The sequence below is a fragment of the Falco rusticolus genome, chromosome 9, assembly GCF_015220075.1.
Source record: "Falco rusticolus isolate bFalRus1 chromosome 9, bFalRus1.pri, whole genome shotgun sequence".
In the NCBI taxonomy this organism is placed as follows: domain Eukaryota; kingdom Metazoa; phylum Chordata; class Aves; order Falconiformes; family Falconidae; genus Falco; species Falco rusticolus.
In genome coordinates, this window is record NC_051195.1 from 36,012,794 (window position 1) to 36,035,791 (window position 22,998).

A 22,998-nucleotide genomic window follows, 5' to 3' on the forward strand; every position below is an offset into this window, starting at 1 on the left:
CTGTCATTGCCATCCTCAAGCCTAGGAAGGGCAAACGGACTGGTGGTGATGTAGGCACTAGTATGAACATCAATAGGCTAAGACAGCAAGTAAACGCTAGAATTCATAGTTAGCCAGTGGGATAGCACAGATTGTTTTTGTTTCTTCCTTATCTGTTTCCTTTCATCATGATGTAGGAAAGTAAGCAGAATATTAATACTGTACATGGAACTTGTTGTGATTGAAGTGATCTGAGCACAAATGAAAACACAGGATAACTACAGATAGGTCTAGCACGGTCAGGAAGAATGAGATTTATATAAGAAGTAATATGCTGAAACTTTGCAGGGATTTATTCTAAATGCAGATACTATGCCAAAAGGATAAACACAGATAGCAGCAAATCCATCAAATCCTAGCGATAACAGAGGCAGTTTGTTAAACGTCAGATTCAGTTCTAATATGGCATCTCCAAACATGGCAGCACTGGACATGACTAGTTTTCCTACTTTAAAATACCAAAACTTAATAAATATAGAGTAGGAAATGCATAATAGACAGGGCATGCAACAGTGTATTATGCAGACTGTGTGAAAATGGTTGTCCATTGCTTCTATTAAAATTATTTTAATTTCATTCTTCATGGCTTCACTGTATTGAAAAAGCACAACAGAGAGAACAAACATCTCCGAGAGTGAGAGAATAAGAACAAAACTCACATACAAGAAGCAGAAAAATGTTGAATGTGTAAGGATGCACAAGGAGCTGTATGATTCTCTCTGTGTTCTAGTACCCTGTTGTCAGTAGTGGATGAATATGAATGCCAGGAGACCAGTATCGCAAGGGGACAAACATACAGTGATATCTCTCTCTTTACATCCAACAATTTGCAGTCCAGGAACTTTGTAAGAGGAAGAATTTCTTGAGCCAAAAGTGTTCAATTGTTTAGGAATATCAGAGGAAATCTTATGGAAGATTTCTTATACATAATATAAAGAATATGTATACAAAAGAAAGCTTCATGAAATTAAAAGCCACTGTTTTGTCTTTCCGTATAAATATTCTTGCAGGCTGGGTACAAGTCTGCTTCTGGACTGGGTCTCTGTGTTTCTGGTAGGGAGGCTTTGTATCTCTATCCCTTTCTGTAGAAGCCAACCTTTCTGTGAGTGATAAGAAGCTGATTCTATCCATACAAATGAATTCTGAATGGAAGCCAGAGATGATTGTGCAGCTGACTTATGCATGTACACAAACCATAAATATAACATTTCATCACAATGCATTTGTATTTGTTCTTGTTCTTCGGTATCCCAGCCAGCATGATGTATAGCAGTGACACCTAGATAGCAAAGTGTGCATCCAGATTGCTGGATTAGTTCTTCACACGTCAGCATTAGAAATCCATTGCTGTTGGAATCACTGCTCCTGGGTGCAAAGAAACGTGCAGCAAAACCAGATGGTTTTAGACTGATTGGGAAGAATCACTGGGACAAATGCCATTTCTGTGATATTGACCAGGGTTATATACAGACGCACAGCTTTACATCATAAATGGAGAAATAGTTAAACCAGTGTTCTAGAGAAAATGAGTTTAAATTTACAATTCCTGATTTTTGTACTACACAGAGGGTGTATTATAGGCTTGCTAACAATCACTTGTTCTGAAAGGATATGATACTTTCCTTCATAAACCTCTTCTCGTTATCCATCTTTCTAAGGTCAAAAGCTTTCCAAAACATCTGTTTTAAGTACATTACTTTGAGTGCCATGGTTCCAATGCTACATTTTAAACAAGAAGTACAACTGATAGATTCTAATACTACTACATACAGATACATAAAAACTTTAAACAAATCAGTACTGTAAGTATAAATCATATTGTTTTTCTGCATAGTTGTTAAAATTTCCAGATGTACTGAGCACTGAAGAGCTGCCTATTACACTAAGAAAATTCCTAGCTAAGACCAATCGAGTAGTCAGCTAAGAAAATGTAGTTGAAAAAATCCACATGGGTTTACATACCTTAGTTTCTTTTACCCTTTAAAAAAATGTTTATAAGAGTATTTTATTATTTCTGGATACTAACCATCAACAATGCAGCGAGAGAGCCACTAGCTTCTCCCTTGGTTGCTGCAGATTGGTTGCTCTTTTAAAGTAGACACTGGTGGGTTACAGGGCAGCACACTTCAGAGTATGAAGCTTTCGGCATTCCAGAAGATTTTTTCAGCAATGCACAGCAAGAACGTAGTCACAATGCAATAAGATTTCAATAAATTAACAATTTTGATTAATCTGGTGCTTATCATTGGTCTGGACAGACAGTCCATGACTATCTGTGAACTCAAAGAAAAATCAAGGAAAGCTTGCATTTTGCATTCAGGAGTGCGTTATATATCCAGGGTAACATAACAGAGTTTACTGTGCTGTAGAGCAGGCCCACTTTTAGAGATTAGAACATGACCTTTGAGAAGGATTAGAGGATCCAGGAGTGAATGGAGGTCAGAAGAGATGGGTCATTTATCAAGAGAATTAAAACAGGGAGGGGATGAATGATTTATAGCTTCTTATAGAATTAAAACCTATTTACTGATAATTTATTCCACGTATTCACAAGAATATGTGCCTCTGGTGAAGATATTTGTTGGATTTACAGCTTTTAAAAAAGAGGAGACACATCCATAAAAGAGGCTAAAAGAACGAACAAATTTTATGTTATCTGTTTTCTGAGGTTCATTGTGTTTCCTTTCACAGCTCTTTCTAATCTTTCTCTTACCTCACTGTTTTATGGAATGTCATTTGTGGATGGCTTCACACAGTGACTCAGCAGCCACTATTTCAAATGTTCTTCTGGGCTGAAGCATGTGACAAAGGAAGATGGTAGACCCATCTGCAGAAACCTTAAGGGTCAAGTATACTACAGAGCACTGGCACCACTCAGCTTTCCTAGTTAATCTGTTGGACTTGCAGGGAGGAAAAATCCAAAGAAAACATTGCTTAGATGTTTTTCACTAAAACCCCCACAACATAAATGACTAGTAGGAAAAAAATATTCATAGATTTTTTTAAAAAATTATCATTGGATAAATTTTATTAGCCTTTTTTTTTTTCTAGTTAAAACACACCACAGGAAAAATATGTGATTGTATGTGAGCTATTAAATATTTTGCAACAACTTTTTGGGGATTGACCTGAATAAATGGTTTATGGCTTTACCATGCCATTTTAAACCCTGAGCCATAAAATAATTACAGCTCATAACACAATTGCTTGTTTCCTTGGTATACATGCAGAAAGGATAGCAATAAGCAATTCTCTCAGTATGTTAGCAACTTGGGAAGATGAAGAATGATTCTTTCATGCCCAAAACTGGTGAGAAAGCATGAAGTGTATATCCAGTAAAAACTCTCAAGATAACGTTTGGTATCTGTGCAGGGAGGTGCGAAGGAAGAAGGAAATTTTGGTTCTGGCTGTAGAGCCTCGTAAGTGTTCTAGTCCAGTCCTGGAGTTGCATTAGCCCCATTACTGCTGGTACAGCAGGACTACAAAAAGGGCAAAGGAAAGGAAAGTGCTAGTACTTACCTGTAATTCTTACCGCTTCTTACAATAAATTTTTATTTTAATCTAGAACTTTTAAATTATTTTGTTATGCATGATATGTGGTACCTGAAACAAAAGCCAACACTTGTTTCTTATATCCCGTTTATTTAAAATTCATCTCACTTCATAAAAATTAAGAAAAGAAGTCTTAATTACTTTTTGTTATCCAGGCTCTGGACTAAAGGCCTGTTACTCCTTTATAGGTGTTATTTTATATTTTTTTTTCTGACTTTTTTTTTTTTAATAGATGTAATTGGAAAGATGGTTTGATAGAGGACAGGTTATTAAAAGCAGATAATTTATGACAACATGTTAGCTCTAATGACTTTTTAGAAAAATTGGCTCAATAACGTCTCAGAGCAAAAGGCTCAGATAATACATCCTTATTTAATGTTGTCGAAATACAGTTTGGGCTTAATCTGACGTATTGACATGGTCTGATAGTCCATTCTACCCAGTGTTTCCTTGTTATTTGAACATACTTCCCCCACCCCGGGGGGGTTATTCATAGTCAAAGTTCTGATACAAACCGGTTTTCAGTAATAGTTACTATGTTACAAGGATTATAATTTCATAAACTGTGCGGGTGGTGAGGTACTGGAACAGGCTTCCCAGACCAGGTGTGGGTGCCCCATCCCTGGCAGTGTTCAAGGCCAGGTTGGACGGGGCTTGGAGCAACCTGGTCTGGTGGCGCAGGGGTCCTTGCCCGTGGCAAGGGGTTGTAACTAGATGACCTTTAAGGTCCCTTCCAACCCAAACCATTCTATGATTCTATAACAAGGGGAAATAAAACTGTTACAGCAAATCTCTCTAAATACTCCACCAAATTTTCTCTTGTGGTTTAGCTGCCTTGTAATAGTCCGGCAAAATGAAGGGGCAGAAACCCAGGTTGTCATCTTCACAGAAGAGTGGACATAAGCAACCTCTGTAAAAGGAATTGTTCTCAGGGCAGATGGATGCTGGATCTGGAATGAAACTTACCTCTGGTTGCTCTCAGTTTGTGAGTTCACGCTGGGATCTACCATAAATCTCTTGGTCTGCTCCAGCTCAGCTGCATGTTTTTTTTTTTTTTTTGTTTTTTTTTTTTTTTTTTTGTGAATGGAATCTGTTTATGTTTCCTTTTCCTTATCATTCCCCAGCTTTTGTCTCCATGTAGGGTGCCACTGCTGAAGAGTTATCACCCCTGTATTCCAAGCAGGTCACCTCAGCAGCATTTAGCTCAGAGTCCATTCCAAGGTGTGCATGTCTTCGATGCTGGGGGTACCACACTGTGACCACATTCCCCACCAGATAAGTGACTGTGTATAGAGCTGCACTGGACCAAAGACACCTTGGTTTCCTCAATATTCCTTATACTGTACTGACATGGTATCTTTTTTTTTTTACTTCATAAAAAAATTACATAAATTTTATAATCACTGTGAGATTTTCAGATCTCGCAGCAGAAGAGCACAGTTATAAGATGGTTGCACGTTAGTCAAGAAACACAAATATGGTTTAATGGCTGTTGAAACATGTAACATAACCTGTTAGCAAGAAGATAACACAATTTTTAAGCACTCTGAGTGTGTGTAGGCAAATATGCATGTATACACATCCAGGGACTGAAAAGCATGGCATCTTTTATTTAGAAATATAAAAAAATAATTATCAAATAAAATGTGTACTAGAGGAAGCCATAAAGCACTAGGTGGCAGACTTGCTATACTTAGAGAAAAATTACACTCAAGAACATTCCAAGGAGAGTCTTTTAGAAGATAAACAGCAAGTAGCACTTTTAATAAAACTGTTAGCAGAGATTTTCCAGATATTTAAAAATTATGTTGAAAGTTAAAGGGTATAAACAATAAATTGTAGCTATTGAAAAGGTGTTTGTTTTAGCCGAATTGTGAGTTGTATATCAGCAGTTAGATGCTTCACTACTGATTTGTAAAATTCATGTTTCCTTTTTGGACAGCATTAATTTAAACTAAATACACATTATAACTGTAAAACTGTCATGCTTAACTTAATATAATGAGTTCCACTGATTAAGTCTAACACTGATTGACTTTGATACAGACTAAAATTTTTTTTTTTATAAATACAGTAACAATAATGACTCATATTGCCTTTTGAATATATGGGCTTATACAAATAAATTCTATTTAAAAAGAAATCTTCTTAGTGTTTAGAGAGTCTAGTGGAACAGATTACAGTTTAAATTAGACAATTCTAGCATGGTCTGAGAAAAGATTAGGCTCAACAAACCTACTAACTCAGAACGTATAAAGAGCAACAGACAAACAGAGTCTTTGCCCTGAGCTAAAATACCCACACAAACCAACTGTCGCCTCCCAGAGAATTAAAACAATTACCACACCAAGAATCTGAAGCTCCTAATAAGGCATTATGATCTCACCCCAGGCTCTGCATACTCATTTGCCAAATGCTAGGTTGGCTTGCAGCTTTTTTGGGCAGGCTAAAGAAACAGTTGTGCTGCCAATCATTTTCAGACTTTACTGTGAATTGGAGAATCTTTCCAAGTATGTAGTTACTTCTTTTTTTTTTTTTAAATATATATTATGGATTTTCTTTGTTTAAAAAGAACACTTCATTTTTGAAATGAGGATTATTTGCTTTCTCTGATAGATTTTGCTGATGTATCAGTGATTTTACTGGCTGGCATCCCTTTGCAGATACTATTTAATAACTTTTTACAAAGTAGACTAAGTCGTTTTAGTGACTGTTCATTTAGGTATACTATCCTAAGTCAAAAGATGTCCACTGCCCTGGACAAACGAGCTTTCTAACTGCTAAGGAAAAGAAAATAATAGGTAAACATACATCATAACATATGCAAATAAAAGTCTGAAATAGGGCCCTTCATCGCCTGACAGACTGTTCCACAGGTCCCAAATATTTTTTGTATTATTTATTTTATAAAGAAATATGTAGTATTATAGTAAAATACCTATTAGTAGAAAATTTTAAACAGTTTAAATTATGATTATTTATAGAAATAGGAATTTGGAAAAACTTGATGAGGCAAGAGACAGACTTGATGGATTGGAGAAATACTTTGCTTTTTAGGGGACTCTAGCCCAAGCAGTCTTTTAAATGAGAAAGCAAGCAATGCAAATATATATATATATATATATATATATATATATGTGCAATATTTTATTTTGTCTGTATATTGAGCTGGGGTTCACAGGGATTAACACTTTTTGAATCCTTGTGCTGTATATACAACATGCTGTGTATGTGTTTGTTTCCCTAACATGTCCACAAACACAGCAGCTGTCACTCCTCAGACACCTGGGAGGCCTTAGAGGTCCCCAAGTCTGGAGTTAGTTGGAAGAGTCAAATAGAATAGGAAAGGATCCATCAGCATCCCTTTACCTTCTGACAGTGGACGGAAAACCTTTGTGATGGTTTTACAGTTGCATTGATTCTCGTGCTGACTACCCAGGGAAAAGAGAGAAGTCTTGATCAGTAGAACTTCAAGGAAAGATCTGTAATGAAATCTTGAACCCATTGAAATAGGAAAAAAATCCCTCTGACTTCAATAAGTACATGGCTTATGGTTTGTGGGAGACCTTGTGTTCGTTCCTTTGACTGGGAGTTCTTGGACAAACTAGCACATTATGCGGTGTCAGCTGGGTTACTTTTCTCCACTGACAAATATGAAGCACTTAAGGCTAGTTTAGCCTCTGCCATTATTACAGGCTGAACACCTGATACAACTGTCTCGTTATTCCAAGGTACACTATTTCGGTGTCTTGGGTCCTGAACCACCTAATCTCAGCACACATATCTGTAACAGTCAAAAGGGCAGTCAGTAATGTCTCCAGCTTTAGAATTAGTGTTGCAAAGCCATTGCAGAGGGTTTGAGTGAAGGCTCTGGAGGATCATTTAAATAAATTGAGAGTAATTTCTATCTAAGATGATGACAAAACCTTGGATTATATAAACTTTAAGAAATCTTATATTAGGTTAAATATGGACATTGTTAAGTTCAACTTTCTGACTGGCTAACCCAGCTCAATTTCAGCATATTGTAAAGTAGCCTATGAGTCCTTGATATTAATTTATTGTCATATTTTCCTAGCTTGAATTGTGAATATTATTTTAAAATGTTCCAGAAATATAACCCATTGACAGTAAAGTGTAATTTGCTAGTCACTTGACATAAAGTGTAGTGCTGACGTGAAATGGAAGAGCAAACTCGGTGAGGTCAAAAAGCGGCAGTATACATTAGCAAAATAGATACAATAACAAACAAGACATTAAGGGAAAGTTGAAAAATTTATCTGTCAAGGAGTATGAAGATACACTGGTAGAGAAGTAGTATATATGTATTTGATTTGTCTTTTTATGTTATGGGTAAATAAACATGCTTTACTGGGGTACACCCTTAAGGAAAAGCCACAGCCATCAGAATAATTTTGGAAAATTGACAAGGAATGCACAATGTAGGAAGAAAAATCTTCAAAGGGCAAAAATCTCACTTTTTTTTTTTTTTGTGTGTGTCAATGAAATAAGAATTTTAGAATTCTACTCGTGTTGAGTAGAAATACATTTTTGTGAAAGTATGTCTAGAGAGATTTTAAACTGTTAGATCCTTCCATGGCATTAGGAATGACTAATGAAAGAGAAGCTGAAGAGAGGTCATTGTAAGAATGAACAGTAGATGTTGGAAAGAGAAAAATGAAATTAATCTAGGGAAAACAATGTACAACTACGTCATTCAAATATGTCGCTTCATGTTCATTGGCAAGGATCACCTACCAAAATATATGGTCTGTGAAGGTCAGGTATAGATGATATGAACAATCAGTGTTTTTCAAACACCAAGAACAAACAGACTGTCAGTGTTTGCTACAGTTTAGTGTTCCTTGTTACATGATAATTCAGTTCTTAGAAAAGCATTGCCAAATAGTTTGTGCCTGATATCTATCAAACAGTATAGGTATCTATCAATTGTTCTGTATTAAGCTAATCATCTGGGGAAAAAAAAAACCCAATAAACCCACCAGTCAAAGGAAGAGATTTATTCTATTTGTGCATTTCAGTTAACAGTACTTTTCTTTCCATGGCCAAAAAATGTCGTGAATTAATGAAAGCACAGCTGTATCTAGTTCCTGGCTTATAGTAAAAATAGTGCTAGGAAAATAGAATATTTCTTTTAATGTCTGGCAGCTGTTTGAGGTGGAAATTGAGTTTTCCAAGTCACTTTCAGAAAAGCCTCAGTGAGCCCTGCCATGGTGGCCAACGTTCCCTCTCTCAGGCAAAGAATAAATCTCTGAAGAGTGGGTGACTCTGCTGGGGCTGAGAAAAACAGCCTTTTGAGCTCCACTTTCCTTCCTCTGTTATTTCCATTTGCTTAGTTAAACCAAATGGTTTATTATTTTATATACTTAACTGCCAGCCCTACAAGCTAAATTTGTAGGAAGCAGGGAAAACAATCTGGGGTTTTTTTCTTTCTCAAGTTTGTCAGTCTGTACTTTATTCTATACTAAGGTTTGAGGTATTTCCTCCTATCTGTTTTAAAGACTGTAGGCTGGATTAGGCAATATTACAGATATGTAATCTCATTTGTGAATGTTTGGAATTTTAACATTCCCTCAGTGTTTTCTGCTGAACGGGCACTCAATTCTTAGCATGAGCAAAAAGCAGTGAGAATGTTATTATTTAAATAATCAGATTTTACTTTAAATATACCTAATGAAAAGGTGCTCGTGTTATGTCTTCCTTTCAAAGATGTAATGCAAAAGGTTTTCTGCTCTCCAATGTGCAAGTACTGTGATTTAGCATATTATATTTTTTTACAATAAAAATACCTGCTGCAATTCATGACTTTAAAATAGAGGAGACTGCACAGTGAGGTGTACGATATGCATCGTTTCTGTCCAGTATGAAGTACAATTTTGCTGAAAGTGTTCTGGATTTATTTGCTATGAGAGATTTTTGTTCTCAGAACTGACATGTTAAAATTGTTTGAGAAGCAGCAAAGAATTTCAGCAAAGTTGAAACATCTCAACTTCAATTTACATTGTGTGTTTTGTACAAATCATGTAGAGTCAAGCAACATGGGGTAAGTTCTGACATTTGTGCTGTAGATTTAAGGTTTCTTAAGCAAAGTTCAACTAAATAATGAGAAAAAAGGAAGGAAAAGAATTTTGAAAATGTTGAGATATTACACGAGTACCTACTTATCTGTAGTCAATTTATGAAGCACATGTTCTGTCTCCTCCTAAGGCCTGATCAACCACAGGTTGTTTCTTTAATTGCTTATATCTGTGTTGAATTATTCAAGAACCAGGATAAAAACTCTGCTAATATTCTACATAGAAGTTATTGTGTGAGTAACTTCTGAGTATTCTGAATTTATACGAAAACTTGAGCATATATATGCATAGAAACATTAAAAAAAATAAAATTAGTATTTATACTTTTGCCATGTCCATATTATGGGCATTAATCCATTTTAGAAATAAAAATAAATTAATTTCTAAAAGGAAACAAAGTACTTCATAGGGTTTGTACAATAAACTGAACAGTATAAGAGCAAGATTTAAAATAACATTAAAACTTGACTACTTTATATGGCAAGAAACACCCCTCTTTGGCAATAACACATGAACTCAAACAATAATGTTTCTTAGATGTGCCAGTTCAGTTGTCAGAACAAGCAGATCAGAGATCTTTTCAGTGTGTATAGGCTATATAACTAAAGAAAAAAATTAGAATCAGGTTAGTGAGTATTTGTGCTAGTATATTGCAAAATGATGCTGCATATTGAAGTTGTAATATTGAGTGTTGTAAAGCTGGTAAAGCATCTAGATCATTATGAAGAAAATTTCATGGAGAGATAAATTCGAATTTCTACCATAATATTTTAATGAGATTTTTTTTTAATTGGTTTTGTTTGTACTTTTCCAACACTGCAAGAATTAAGATATTACAAAGACTGTCCATTGTGACAAAACAAAAGTTCATTTACTGAGCATTCCTTACTATCAAGTAATAAGATTTATATTTTTAGCTTATTGTAATGCCATAAGCTTTAAAATGCTCCATCATCAGAGATGTCTAAACTGTTTTTCTAACATTGATGTTTAAATAACTGCCAATCAATGCATTCACTTTTCTTTATTCTTGCTTCTTGTGCTAATATTTGGTTCATAATTCTCTTCTTGATTTCCAAATTCTGTGTATAGACCGTGGTCCTGGGCAGAACTTGAAAAGGGTCTGCAGCTGTTCGCAGAACCCCCATCTGTGGTTGCAGTTGTTTAGGTTAAGAGTTTGGTGATATATCTATAAAAAGAAAAAAAAAAAAAAGAGGTCTGATTGTGGTCCATGTTCAACAGCTTCAGTAGCATCATCTTCAGACTGTGTGCTAAAAAGAACCCAGGTAATTATGTATGTTCCTCGTTTTTTAGACCTCAGCAACAAGTCTTTCTTTGTTTACCATAACATTGGCAGATCTAGATATTTACTTCTGACAGTTACAATGAGATGTCTCTCACCTAAATAGCTTTTTAAAACTTATGTGTCCAGCCTTAAATTAGCCTTCTAGGTCTTTCTGTAGTCAGTAGAGAGAATCAAGGGTTACTTATCCGTCGTGTGAGCACATCTGTCTTCAGAAAGTTTAGTCAATATAGATCAAGCCTAGATTATTAATCATGTTTGGATGAATAAAACTTCAACGCAGGTCAGATTTTTCTGTATCTGGACCTCCCTTAGCATCAAAATTGACCACTTGTTAGACCTTTCAAAAAAGCAGCTGAAAATTCCATAAAAGATTTTGGTTTAAAAAAAGAATTGGTTAACCAATTTGCTGATTATGACACTAATCACTATGTCTTTTTGTGGGCTTTTTAGCCTAATATGGTTGGGTTTGGTTTTTTTTTTTTCGTACAGAAAGAAAACTAACGAAATGTTGTTGCTATATGTTTTCTAAAAACTTTGAACTTATGTGAAATTGATTCTCACATGCTCTTTCTTTACGTGGAAAAAAGCATATAAATAGTAAATGCTGGAGTATTTTGAAGCTCATTCCGCTCTTGTTACATTTAAGCAAAAATGCAAGTTTGGCTAGTTAATAATAAAGACTTCGCAGTAAATGACTTTTTGTGTTGTCACAATGGACAAGTAATGTCAGATGCCAACGTATTTCAATATAACAATGCAAATGAGGCAGTGGATGACTGCTAGATACAGACAACAGAGGAATGAATCAGGCAGCTACACTGAAAGTTCAAAATAATTATCTTGACTGAAAATAGGTCTGGTGGTAAGCCCCTAAATTTGATGTATTACAAGGAGAATTTATTTTGGTCACAAATGAATATGATGTATAGCATTTGATAATGGAATTCGGTTTCAAAAGCAACGTGATTTTTGCTAGTATAGAGGAATATGAATAGGATTCTCAGCTATCTCTTACTGAAAATAAAGAACAATCTCTAGAAAGAGCAGCAGAAAGACAAACTGCCTGTGCAATGAAGTGGTAAGAGCAGGAATTTTAGAATCAGCATGAATAGAGAGTTTCTTAAATAGAAAAATGTGGGAAGACTGATTGTGATGGGTCTGTTATTGCAACCACGAGGGAGGTTCTTACAACCTTGATTTCAAGAAATAAATATAGAACAGCACTATTTTATGAGGTTTCTATTCACAAAATAGAAATTATTATTGTTATCTGGAAAAAAAGTGAAAAACACTTTAGTCGTTGATCAGGTAAAGACTGTGACCCTTACCTAACACTTATAAAATGTGATAACTAGGTTGTAGTTGGGAATGAGACTGTGTTGTGAATGCGTTTGGTTGCATGCTCTGTTTGTATGGCTGTCTGACATGTATTACAGTACTTTTGACTTAGAACTTTCGCTAAATTTTAACTTTTGAAACCAAAATGCTAGGCATATTTCTCAGTAATTCTGTATGTGTGTGATAATCTTTTGCCATGTTGTTCTTTTTCAGAAATGTGTTTTAAGAAGCCATGTGACAGGATGTGGGAGAATGGCCAGTGGCCAAAGTTAGGAAACCCATGAATGTGTCCAGTTGTTTGTGCTCTTGCTCCCTTTCTGGGAACTCAGGTTCATTCTTCCTTCTCTGCTGAAAGATGTAGTAAACTGGGATGCTCTACTGGAAAGATTTGGGGAAAGGGAGAAGCCAGCTGAAAAGTGCTTCTCTAGAATTTACTCCAGCCTGATTTTTAAAATTACTTAATAAAACCCCTTTATTGAAATATAGTATTTAGGCAGTGAGTGCCAAGCAAGTAGAAGAATTAAGGTTGCTGGAACAAGCATTTTTCATTTGAGTTTTATTAGGGCATGATTGTACAACTTTTAATAACATGGCTACATACTATTTCCCCATGAACTTTCCCTCTACAGTGCACTGAATGAATTTGTAGGGGACGAATCAGTGATAATGTAATGGAAAGATTAATATATGTTCCTGTCCTGTTTTGTTGTAAAAGGGGAAAGAATTACAATGAATGATGGAAGGAACTGCAAAATAAGAACGATCATATGTAGTGTTATATAATTCAAAATATAAAAAAAATCTAACTCTAGGTATTTCAGATTGGCTAGTCATGATTAATGGGTGTTTTTGTCCTTGGTCTCTTCGTTTCATTTCCTGCCCTATAAAATGGGACTAATAATGCCTGCTCAACTGACAGTAATGTTGTAACAAATTCATTAACTTTTTTGAAGAACTTAGAAAATGATAGTGATGAATACTATAGAAAGCCACATTAGAAATTAATTCTGTCTTTAGAAAAGGGTTTTTGTAGTATGTAGTAAATGAGGCATGGGCCCAACACTGAGTACTGAACATAGAACAAAGTGTTGAATAGCTGCCTGTTAAGTGAGCACTCACCCAAAAATAATTCACAGGCACCCTTGATTGTAGTGGTTCATTTTACAGTCATAATATTCCTCTTTAACACAGCATTTTGTATATAACTCTGTCACTGATTCATACTAATCACACTAAATTTTTAAAAAACATATTTTAAAAATAATTACCAATGTAATTATATGTTCTTAGAGAGTTGTGGTAACACTCAGAAATACTGAAGTAGAATTTCAAATCAAGACTTCTGTCTGGCCTTTGTTCTTTTGGGAACATTCTGACATTTTAGAAATAGCAAAATTTTATTTTAATACAAAAGCTTGCGTATGGGAATAGGTCTGTTCCTCGTTGGATATTAATATAAAACTCTCATATTAAGCTATATTAACCATATTAAAAGTCATGGGCCTTCATTAAAAAAAGAGAACAGTTTCTTGAAAATTAACAGCAATACTAGGATTAAACGATTGCTTTGAAATTTATTTTCTTCATTTAATTAAATGGCTTTCTTTGCCTAATTATTGTTGTGTTCTCATATGTGCTCATTACTGACATTTTGAATCGATTTTAATGACTCCTTGTGAAGGCAGTCAAGGGTTTTGAAAAAATCAAAGTAGAGATGTGAAAAGAATAACCAGATCTCCTTGTTATATTTGACCGTTGATGATGTCAGGATGGTATTGTGGTCTCCCGACGTTCTTTTTCTATTTTATTCAATGATTTTTTAATACAAAATGAAGCAACATTCCTGGAAACAGAAATCAGACTGTAGGACTCTCCTCCCCCTGCTGAGTGCCTGTGTCATTTCACTTCCTCTGCTCTCTTTCTTTCCATGTGCAAATTTAATCTTTTTTTCCCTTGCTGGTGTGAATCCTTCTGCTGCTTCTCTCTTGCCTACACTAAGATGATGGGGCACACACCCTGCTAGGCAAAAACAGGAGGAGCTGGGTTCAATACTATCAAAAAGAAGGCACCCCCCACCATGTTTTCCTGGTGAAAGCTCTGAAGAGGAGGCTATGCTGCCGTGACTTGGTGGCTGATGTTTGTAGTAGTTGTGCTTGCGATGCACTGGGCTGACTCTTGGAGAACCTTTGGCTCAAAAATATCCAGCTGTGGCTCCCAAATATTAGGAGGTGTGGTGGTGGTGGTGGTGGTGGTGGTGGTGAGGGTGGATTTAAGCTCTGAGCTGTGGGCTCTGAGTTTGGGTAGGGGATTTCTATTTCCTCAAGAAATCTTCCTGTGAAACTTCAGACGTAAAAGTTCAGGGAGGTTGTAGATTATACTCTAGTGTGTGGCTGTTTAAATTCTGTCTGTCTGCCACTTGAGTTACCTGTATCTTATATCAGATTTGAGATGAAGTTCAGGGCTGTAGAGCTGAGCCAACAACACACTAAGCATTTTATAGTCATTTGTACCAGCACAAAGTAGGAAGGGATTATTGCTGTTGTAGTGTGATGGTGGTTTCATCTCCTTCCCTTGCCCATTGGTGTAGGGAAACTCTGAACATCAAGGTTTTTTTTTTTAAATAATATATATTTCAAACATGTTAAGTGGGAAAATGTAAACATGGAAGATATTGATGGCATAAAAAAATGAAATGTTGGATGTTAGGATTTTCCTGAAACAATCCAAAACTAAGGTGAAGCTGTCTTCTGCATATTTCCCAAAGGGATATGTAGAAAAGCAAGAAATTGTCAAAAAAAAAATGGTGTGTTTCAGGTAAATTCTTTTTCAGTTAACATTTTGAAAAAGAGAAGAAGGCAGTGCTCATTCTGTAAGGTCATTAACATGTTTTCCATAGTTAAGAGACTAATCTATGCAGTGTTCAAGATAGTTAACTACCTAGTCTCTTTGCGAAAATTGTAATAGCTAATCGACACTTTGTGAATTTAAAATGTGTTGAGAGTTAAGTTTAAATAGAGGAAATACGTTTTGAGAAAAAGGTGGGATTCATATTCTAGATTTTTTAAATTATTAAAGAAAAATGAGAGTCACTTTAATGAACCATAGAGTGCATCAGTGATACTTCTAAAGAATTATACATTTTGTTCTATAATTTACTGAAACAATTCTGTAAGTTTGTATACTTAATTTTTGGATGCTAATGGCCATTTATAATATTTTGATTGCTACCTCTTGTGGAAGTGTTGTTGTTCGAAAATAAACAAATACGTTTTCAGTGTTCACCAGATTTTGAAAACAGTTTTAGTCTTGTTTCTATAGGTCAACCGGATGAAAATTGAAAGATTGTTTTATCAGGTGTCACACATGTGGCAGTTGGATTATGTTTAGAATTTGTTATCTTTGTGCTTTCTTCATTGTCTTATGCTACGATATAAATGCAGTGAGAATTTTTTTAGGTTCTCTTTATATGTGATCCAAATTTATTTCCTAATTAATCTGTTCTGTGTGTGCCTTTATAAACAGAAGCACTTATGAAAAGTCTCATATTTATGTAAAGGGTAAAAATACTTATGGTGGCTTTTTAAAGGTTTGCAGTAGAAACAAATACATGGAGTAAAATCTCAGTCTTCCCTAAATTCCTGATTGTAAATGTACACAGCAATATGTATCAACAGGATATACTGAGTGTACTTTAAATAGCTTACAATAATAGCTACATTTAGCTATTACACATTTTATTCTTTATACATTTAACTATTCAGAACAGGTCGTACTCTTACAACTAAATTTTACTTTAAATGTTGTATTTATTCCCAGGCTAAACCATCTAGGCTGAATGGCATATGAATTCAGAAATACGGTGTGATGTACTGTGTAACTGTTGAGCTTGCTTATGTGCACTTACGATGTATTGGCATAGATTATGGTTTAGGGTTATGTTCAGCACGGGGCTTGGAAGTGGGAAGGACAGCTGTTCTGCCTGCTGCAGTCTGTAAAAAGTGAAGCTTTCTGGAGGAGAGGGGTATGATATTTTCCCTGAGAGCTGCTCAGTATGTGTGGGGGAAGAGTCTCCTGAAGTATAGATTGAAAAGGTGAGGAGGAAGGCAAGTAAGAAAGACGGCAGCAGGATGTATTAGATAGTCATCTTTATAATCCCTTTTAATTTCTACTCTCACTTTGAATTTCCTCTTAAATTAGTTCTACTAATTTATATTCTAATAAAATCTAGCTTTAGAGCCTTCCAGAGGTTTGGGATGTGCAATTTAAGAATAGGCCCAGGTAAATCTTTCTCAAAGTTTTGTCCAACCAAAATGTATCCTGAGTATGAAAGTAAATTTTTCTCGAAGCTGTGAAACTTCTTCAGCATACTTCTGCAGTCTTTGGAAAGAGGGGAAGGAATGTTTGCTCAGTGCCAGCTCTTTCATTTGCACCTGACTTCATTTGCACTGTTGAATCACAGGACTGCATTAGGCAGAGCTCTCTGCTTCACTGAAGTTGTACATCCTTTAGGTATCTTCTGTGAATTATAATTGTGTATGAAGAGATTGGTAGCTGCCTCCCAAGATGAGTACCAGGAGGCCAACCACCTCAAGGGTGTGTGTGGCTATGGTGAACCCTCTTGCACCCCTCCTGGGAAACCTGCATGCTCAGTTAGCTCTCTGAAACACCCCTACACCAGTGCATGCAGCACGGGGAGTGAATGGGAAGAATTAGAGATCTGTGTGGGGTCACAGGGCCGTGAGCTCACTGCAATTGCAGAGACATCGTGGGAGAGCTCCTATGACTGGGATGCTGTCCTGGCTGGCTCTGTACTTTTTAGGAAAGACAGGCCAGCAGGGAGAGGTGGTGGAGTTGCTCTTTATGTGAGGGAGCAACTGGAATGTGTCAAGCTCTCATATCTAATAATAATTAAGTATCTGATTAATTAATTAACCATCGATTAACGGAGTAATTAATAACACCATGAAATATTTTGGGATATCTTTAGTATAAAAGGTGCTATGCGTAATGAACTTTTACTGTTTTCATCATTTACTGTCTAAACTGCATTGTGGGTAAAAATATCGTACAAAAAATGAAATGAAAGTATTTTTATGATTTGTTACAGTTATGTGGAGCTGTATAGATCAGGGGTCCTCAAACTATGGCCCGCGGGCTGGATACAACCCCCCAGGGTCCTCAATCCGGCCCCTGGTATTTACAGACCCCACTCGCTTCCCCCCCCTCCCCCCCCGCCCCCCCCCCCGCAGCCATGGGTTGGGGGGGGAACCAAGCAGCCGCAGATGACTGCCTGCCACTTCATCCACGTGCTGGCCCCCTGGTTAAAAAGTTTGAGGACCCCTGGTATAGATTAACATATTTTATTAATGTAAGAACTTTTCTTGCATTCCTTGAAAAACAAGTTATTTTTTTCTTGGGTTTTAGCCAGTAAAACATAAATATATATATATTTTAAAAAAAAAAAAAAAAAGAAACAACAACAAGAACAGCAACCCCCTGGAAACAAAGTAGTCATATTGTTTTAGAAGTAAATGACTTTGAATTTTTTTTAAACTTGTGTGCAGAAAAGCTGTCCATTCATATGACTAGGAGACAGGCACCCTGTGTCTGTTCACAGTTTTGCATTATGATGAGATCTGAGCTATACATTACTGGCACAATCAGGGCTTAGAAGACGACTACGGCATTTTAAAATGGTAATTTTCCAGACATTGTGAGCAAATCAACACACTCTTGGCTAGAAGGCCTGTCTACACTGCTTCTTGCATCTTGTAGCCTTTCCATTAGCCAGAATTTCTGTAGATGTGGAAGCTGTGGTGCTTGCCCACCATACGTTTACAAAAATTCATGCTAAAGCAGTCATTCCTATTTCATTGGACCCCTATTTGACCAGATCAGTAGATTTAGCATATCTATACATTATTGCTAGCCTTTTGGTCTTGCATGATTATTAAAGCTTTTATTAATCCCTTTAATTGGGGTCAATCTCCACTTGCCAACTTTTGCTGTCCTGCTACCTTTAATATGTTCTGCTGCAGTGATAATCTTACTGTTAAATATGTAGATATGGCACACTGACCGGAGTCAATGAGACTTTATTAATTAGATTTGCATAGTTATAGAAGTGTAGAGTAGTATTAATAGATAAATGGGGTGTTTCAATTTAGTATTTATTCATCTTTTGCCTTCGTAAGCTTGCAAAAACCTGATCAGAACTTGTTATCTAAGACATCTAGGTAAGCTTATTCTTATTTGAATAATGGAACTGTGGTGGCTCTGATGCCAAAACAGCACAAAGTAACTGCTCAGAGACAAATTTTGTCTTTAAGCAGAAAAGGTATTTATTTCATGCAACGTTGGGGAGCTAGCCGATTCGCACTGGACAGACTAGCTCCCAAGTTTTCAGTGAAAAGTTAGGTGTTTTATACAGCTTTCCTGAGAGGTTACACAACATCTTTACATACATACTCATTTGATTTTGACACCTAATCATTCCATTCACAATAGGTGGGATCTAGGAGGAGTAGACCTTTCAATTTTCTTTGTTCAACGATTTCCTGACTTGATGGTCTCCTTATCTCCTTCAGGTGCCCACCTTATCTTTTATAATTATTTAGAGTATATTCCTTTCTCAACACAAGCAGAGCATCGCCCAGAGTATTGTACCAAACTCATCCTGACTGATCTTTTTATTTTAAGACCTTGTTCTGTTTCATGTCATAATAAAGTCAAAATTTTGCCTTCAAAGGTCATGGTAATTCCTCTATTGTAACTCCTTTATTTTTTTTTTAGTTTTCTTTCCACACTGTAAAAAACCATAAAATAAAATAATAATTAAAAACCCCACCACCCCCCCAAAAAAAAACCCCAACCACCAAACCCCCCCACCAACCCAACCAAAACAAAATAACAAATCCAAGCCATTTTTTTTTTTTTCACTATTAAGACAGTACAGTGGGCTGTATTCATGCTTCGTTGAACCATTAAGCTTTTTTTCTCTCCTATGTCAGGCTTCCCATGGGATACAATAGAATTTATTTTTTCAGATGTGTTGCTGCAGAAAAGGTGATTGTCAGCAGTAAGCAAACTATTGAGTCCAACAAAAGGCTGACACAGCTTTTTCCAGCTTTGGCTTAATCTTTCACTCTCTGTATTTACTGATTTTGGTTTTATGATCACATATTTTTTTATTTGTAACACACTGCTGGTGTGGTGTTGATCCCATCAAGACATGGATCTGACTTAACTAGGGGTTAATCTCATTCCTCCAACTTCAGGAGCACAACGGGATAGCTCAGAACTTGCCTTCTGACTTGCCCCAATCAGTTAATGCTCCTTCCAGGAAGGGTTAAACATGATTTGGGACATCTGAGGATGGCCCTTTCTCCTTTCTGCACTTATGCCAACTTTAGCTGGCCATCAGGGAGTGCTGTTAGCGTGCAGTGACAGAAACGGCATGAATAGGAACTGCCTGGCAGACTCCGTTCCTTTTATAGGTGGAAAGAAATATGGGCAGAACAAATGCCATTTGGAAGTGAAATGTAATCCTTTTGAGTTAATACTAAACAGCCACTCACTTCTGTACGAAAAGTTTGTATCGCCTGCCACTTAAAATCTCTTAGAATTCTGGCAACTTACAAAGGATGTGCTTGGTGGTTACATAATTTCTATTCAAAATTCCACTATGCCATTTTATTATTAGCAATCCTATTTACTATAGTATCATGCCTTCATACTACATAATTTTACTGTAGATGCAACTTTTTTCCACAATTTTTGAACCTAGAAATTCTAAAATGTGTTATGGTAATGTAGCTATGTAAACCATTTATATAACACAGTAAAGCGTATGATTGTAAACCTAAAATATTTAAATGCATTTTGAACAGAATTTCTGAATAATGATTTCAGAGTAAAGATAGGAATTGATAACACTAACAATTCTTGATACTGTGTTTTGGAATAATTACGAAGAATGACTATTTCAAGTAATGTGTAATAGCTGCACTGACTCAATGTTAGAATCTGTTTCTTAATTTCTTAATTTTATTAATTTTATTTATTTATTGCTTCAAGATGTTACAGTGCAAATACTTAAACGGTAAAATGCATTTGACTAATTCTGACTTGAAGATCACTCCATGCTTTTCAAAATAAAAATGAATGTTAAATTTTTAGGTACTTGCATAACATATTATTAATATGTATACACTTTAATCTATTTTATCATTTTTACTTTCTGTTTTGCCCACAGACAGCCTTTTGATTGATTACCAGTTTACTTTCAGCTTATTACAAGAGGATGATCGCCATCACACTGCCATAAACTTTATAGCAAATCCAGAACAGGTAAGAAAATATTATTAACTTTAGACAAGATATGGAGAGTGATGTTTAAGATTTCCATTGTAGTTCACCATGATTAAAAGTTTCCCAAGTGCCTATAAGGTATTAGAGATATTCCAAATCTTTTTGAGCACTGAAAAAGTTCCAGTGCATTCATTGAGAAAACTTTCTAAATGGTGGATGTACTTCAGATCAACCAATACTCCAAAAACTTATCAGATATTTTAATTTATTGTTGTTCCCATGAATAAAAAAATTATCTTCCTGAGAGGAATTAAAGGAGTATACCCTTCACTTAAGAAATCTTTAGTAGCAGATGAGAACAGTAATTTCTGGATTGTAATTAAAATGTAGCCATTTGCTGTGTATTTTTTATTTAGTTTTATAAACAAAATGATTTCATTATTTTTAGCACAATCTGAAAATATAACTGGTGTAGTTATATGGTTACTTGTACCCTGTTCTTACTGAAGCAAAAGAGAGGATTGCCTTTGGCTCTGAATTATTATCATTTCTATTTATATTTAAAATGAAAAATGAAAGATTATTAAAAAGCCTTATATCCATTTATGCGCAATAGAGTTATATTCAATACATTCTGACATACTTTATTAATTGAAATGTATTTTTTTATCTAGTCAAATAAAAATTTGGATATATCAATTAATGCATCAAACAACTTCAACCTCAATATTACATGGTCTATTGGTTCTACAGGTGAGTGTGAATTTTGCTGCGACGACTTTTTCCCATATGATCTCATGATCCTTTAAGCTATTTTAACCCGATTGTCTCTTTGTTACTAATTTTGATAATAAAACTTTACCAAATGTGTTTTCACCATTATCGTTATGCCATTATTAATTATATTACTTAAACCTCAGATGATAATTTGCAATCTGAACAAAGCTTCATTAATATGTTAACTTTCTCTCCTATTCAATTAAAATTAATTTGGTAGGAAAAGCTTGTAGACTATTTAAATTTTTAAAATGACAGTGTTATGAAATGCTGTGATTTTAATTAAGATAAAAAGCTTCCTTAACTACTGCAGAGACTGAGATTTTATTTCTTTGTTTCAGTGTTCAAGCTAAAAATTTAATTATATAACCTTAACATTGATATCAAACAATGAAGTTCTTCTGTGTATGCTGATAAAAAGAACTGCTTATCTATTTTTCTCCAACTTTGAACCCCATTACTGTTCTTTGTTTTAAGAAGGAAGAAAAGCTTTATTTAGATACTGAATTAGTTCTATTGACTTTCTGAAAACATATCCAAGGAGAAGCATGATGCTTAAACTAAAATTGTACTAAAAGAAAAAAAAAATCTTTTTAAAGAAGGTTCAGAATTTGTCTTACATAAACTCAATAATTTTTTCATCAATGTAATTCTGAAGTATTTTAACATACCATAGTTAGAAATTATATTTATTCCTGCATTTTAACTTAGAGCAGTCACCCATATATTTACAAAAAGTTATACATGTTTAATAGGAAGTATGTTGTTAAAGTTTTCATGAACGTCAAAAACTCTTCAGCAATAATGCAAGACCTAGACAAGTTCACTTTCAAGCTTTATTACCCTTGAGATTTTACTGAAAATGTATATAAATTACTAGAGATAAGTATGTTGTCTGTTTAGTTGACCATAAAAACTTTCTTCTAAAATTCACGTAACTTCTATCAATATTATGATTCATTCATAATCTTTTGAAACCAGAGTAAGAGATTTTGTGAATTCTCTGTATGTGTATGAAATGTACCTAATGTGCCATCTAAACTGTAATATAGGGTTGTTAAAGTTGTAGAATGAAGACACTAAAAGTAATTGAAGAATTTAAGTTTCTTGTACAAATTTACTTTGACAGCTTTAATGATGATTAATATTTCTCATAAATACATATATTGACATATGTTTTTTTAGCTGGAACAATATCTGGAGAAGAGATTCCTGTAGTTTCTAAGGCTAATATTAAGGAATACAGAGATAGCTTTTCCTGTGAAAAATTTAACTTCCGGAGCAACCCAAATATCACTTTCTATGTCTATGTCAGCAATTTCTCATGGCCAATCAAAATACAGGTTAGTATGACCATTTTGTGCTTATAGAATTGTTGACATCTTAGCTTTACATTGAATTTTGTGTTTTCACTCATACAGGAAGTATGCAATTAGTATTATTTGCATGAGATATTTTCTGTGTATAAGAATTATATTATGATACTTTTGCTTTGAGTAGTGAATGAGACTTCAGACAGTAGATTTTAATATCCAAAGTTAAAATTATTGAGCATAAATGTTTATTTGCAATATGTCT

General features: G+C 35.1%; 1 protein-coding gene across 2 annotated transcripts in view; it reads left to right on the plus strand.

Annotated features, from left to right (window-relative positions):
- The window catches only part of ATRNL1 (attractin like 1), a 525,096-nt gene that overhangs the window by 204,358 nt on the left and 297,740 nt on the right, over window positions 1-22,998 (plus strand). For both annotated transcript variants that reach the window (XM_037400754.1, XM_037400753.1), the window contains exons 22-24: window positions 20,588-20,682; window positions 21,318-21,396; window positions 22,606-22,763. In XM_037400754.1, coding sequence (XP_037256651.1) covers window positions 20,588-20,682; window positions 21,318-21,396; window positions 22,606-22,763 — 332 coding nt within the window. The remainder of the gene's footprint in view (window positions 1-20,587; window positions 20,683-21,317; window positions 21,397-22,605; window positions 22,764-22,998) is intronic.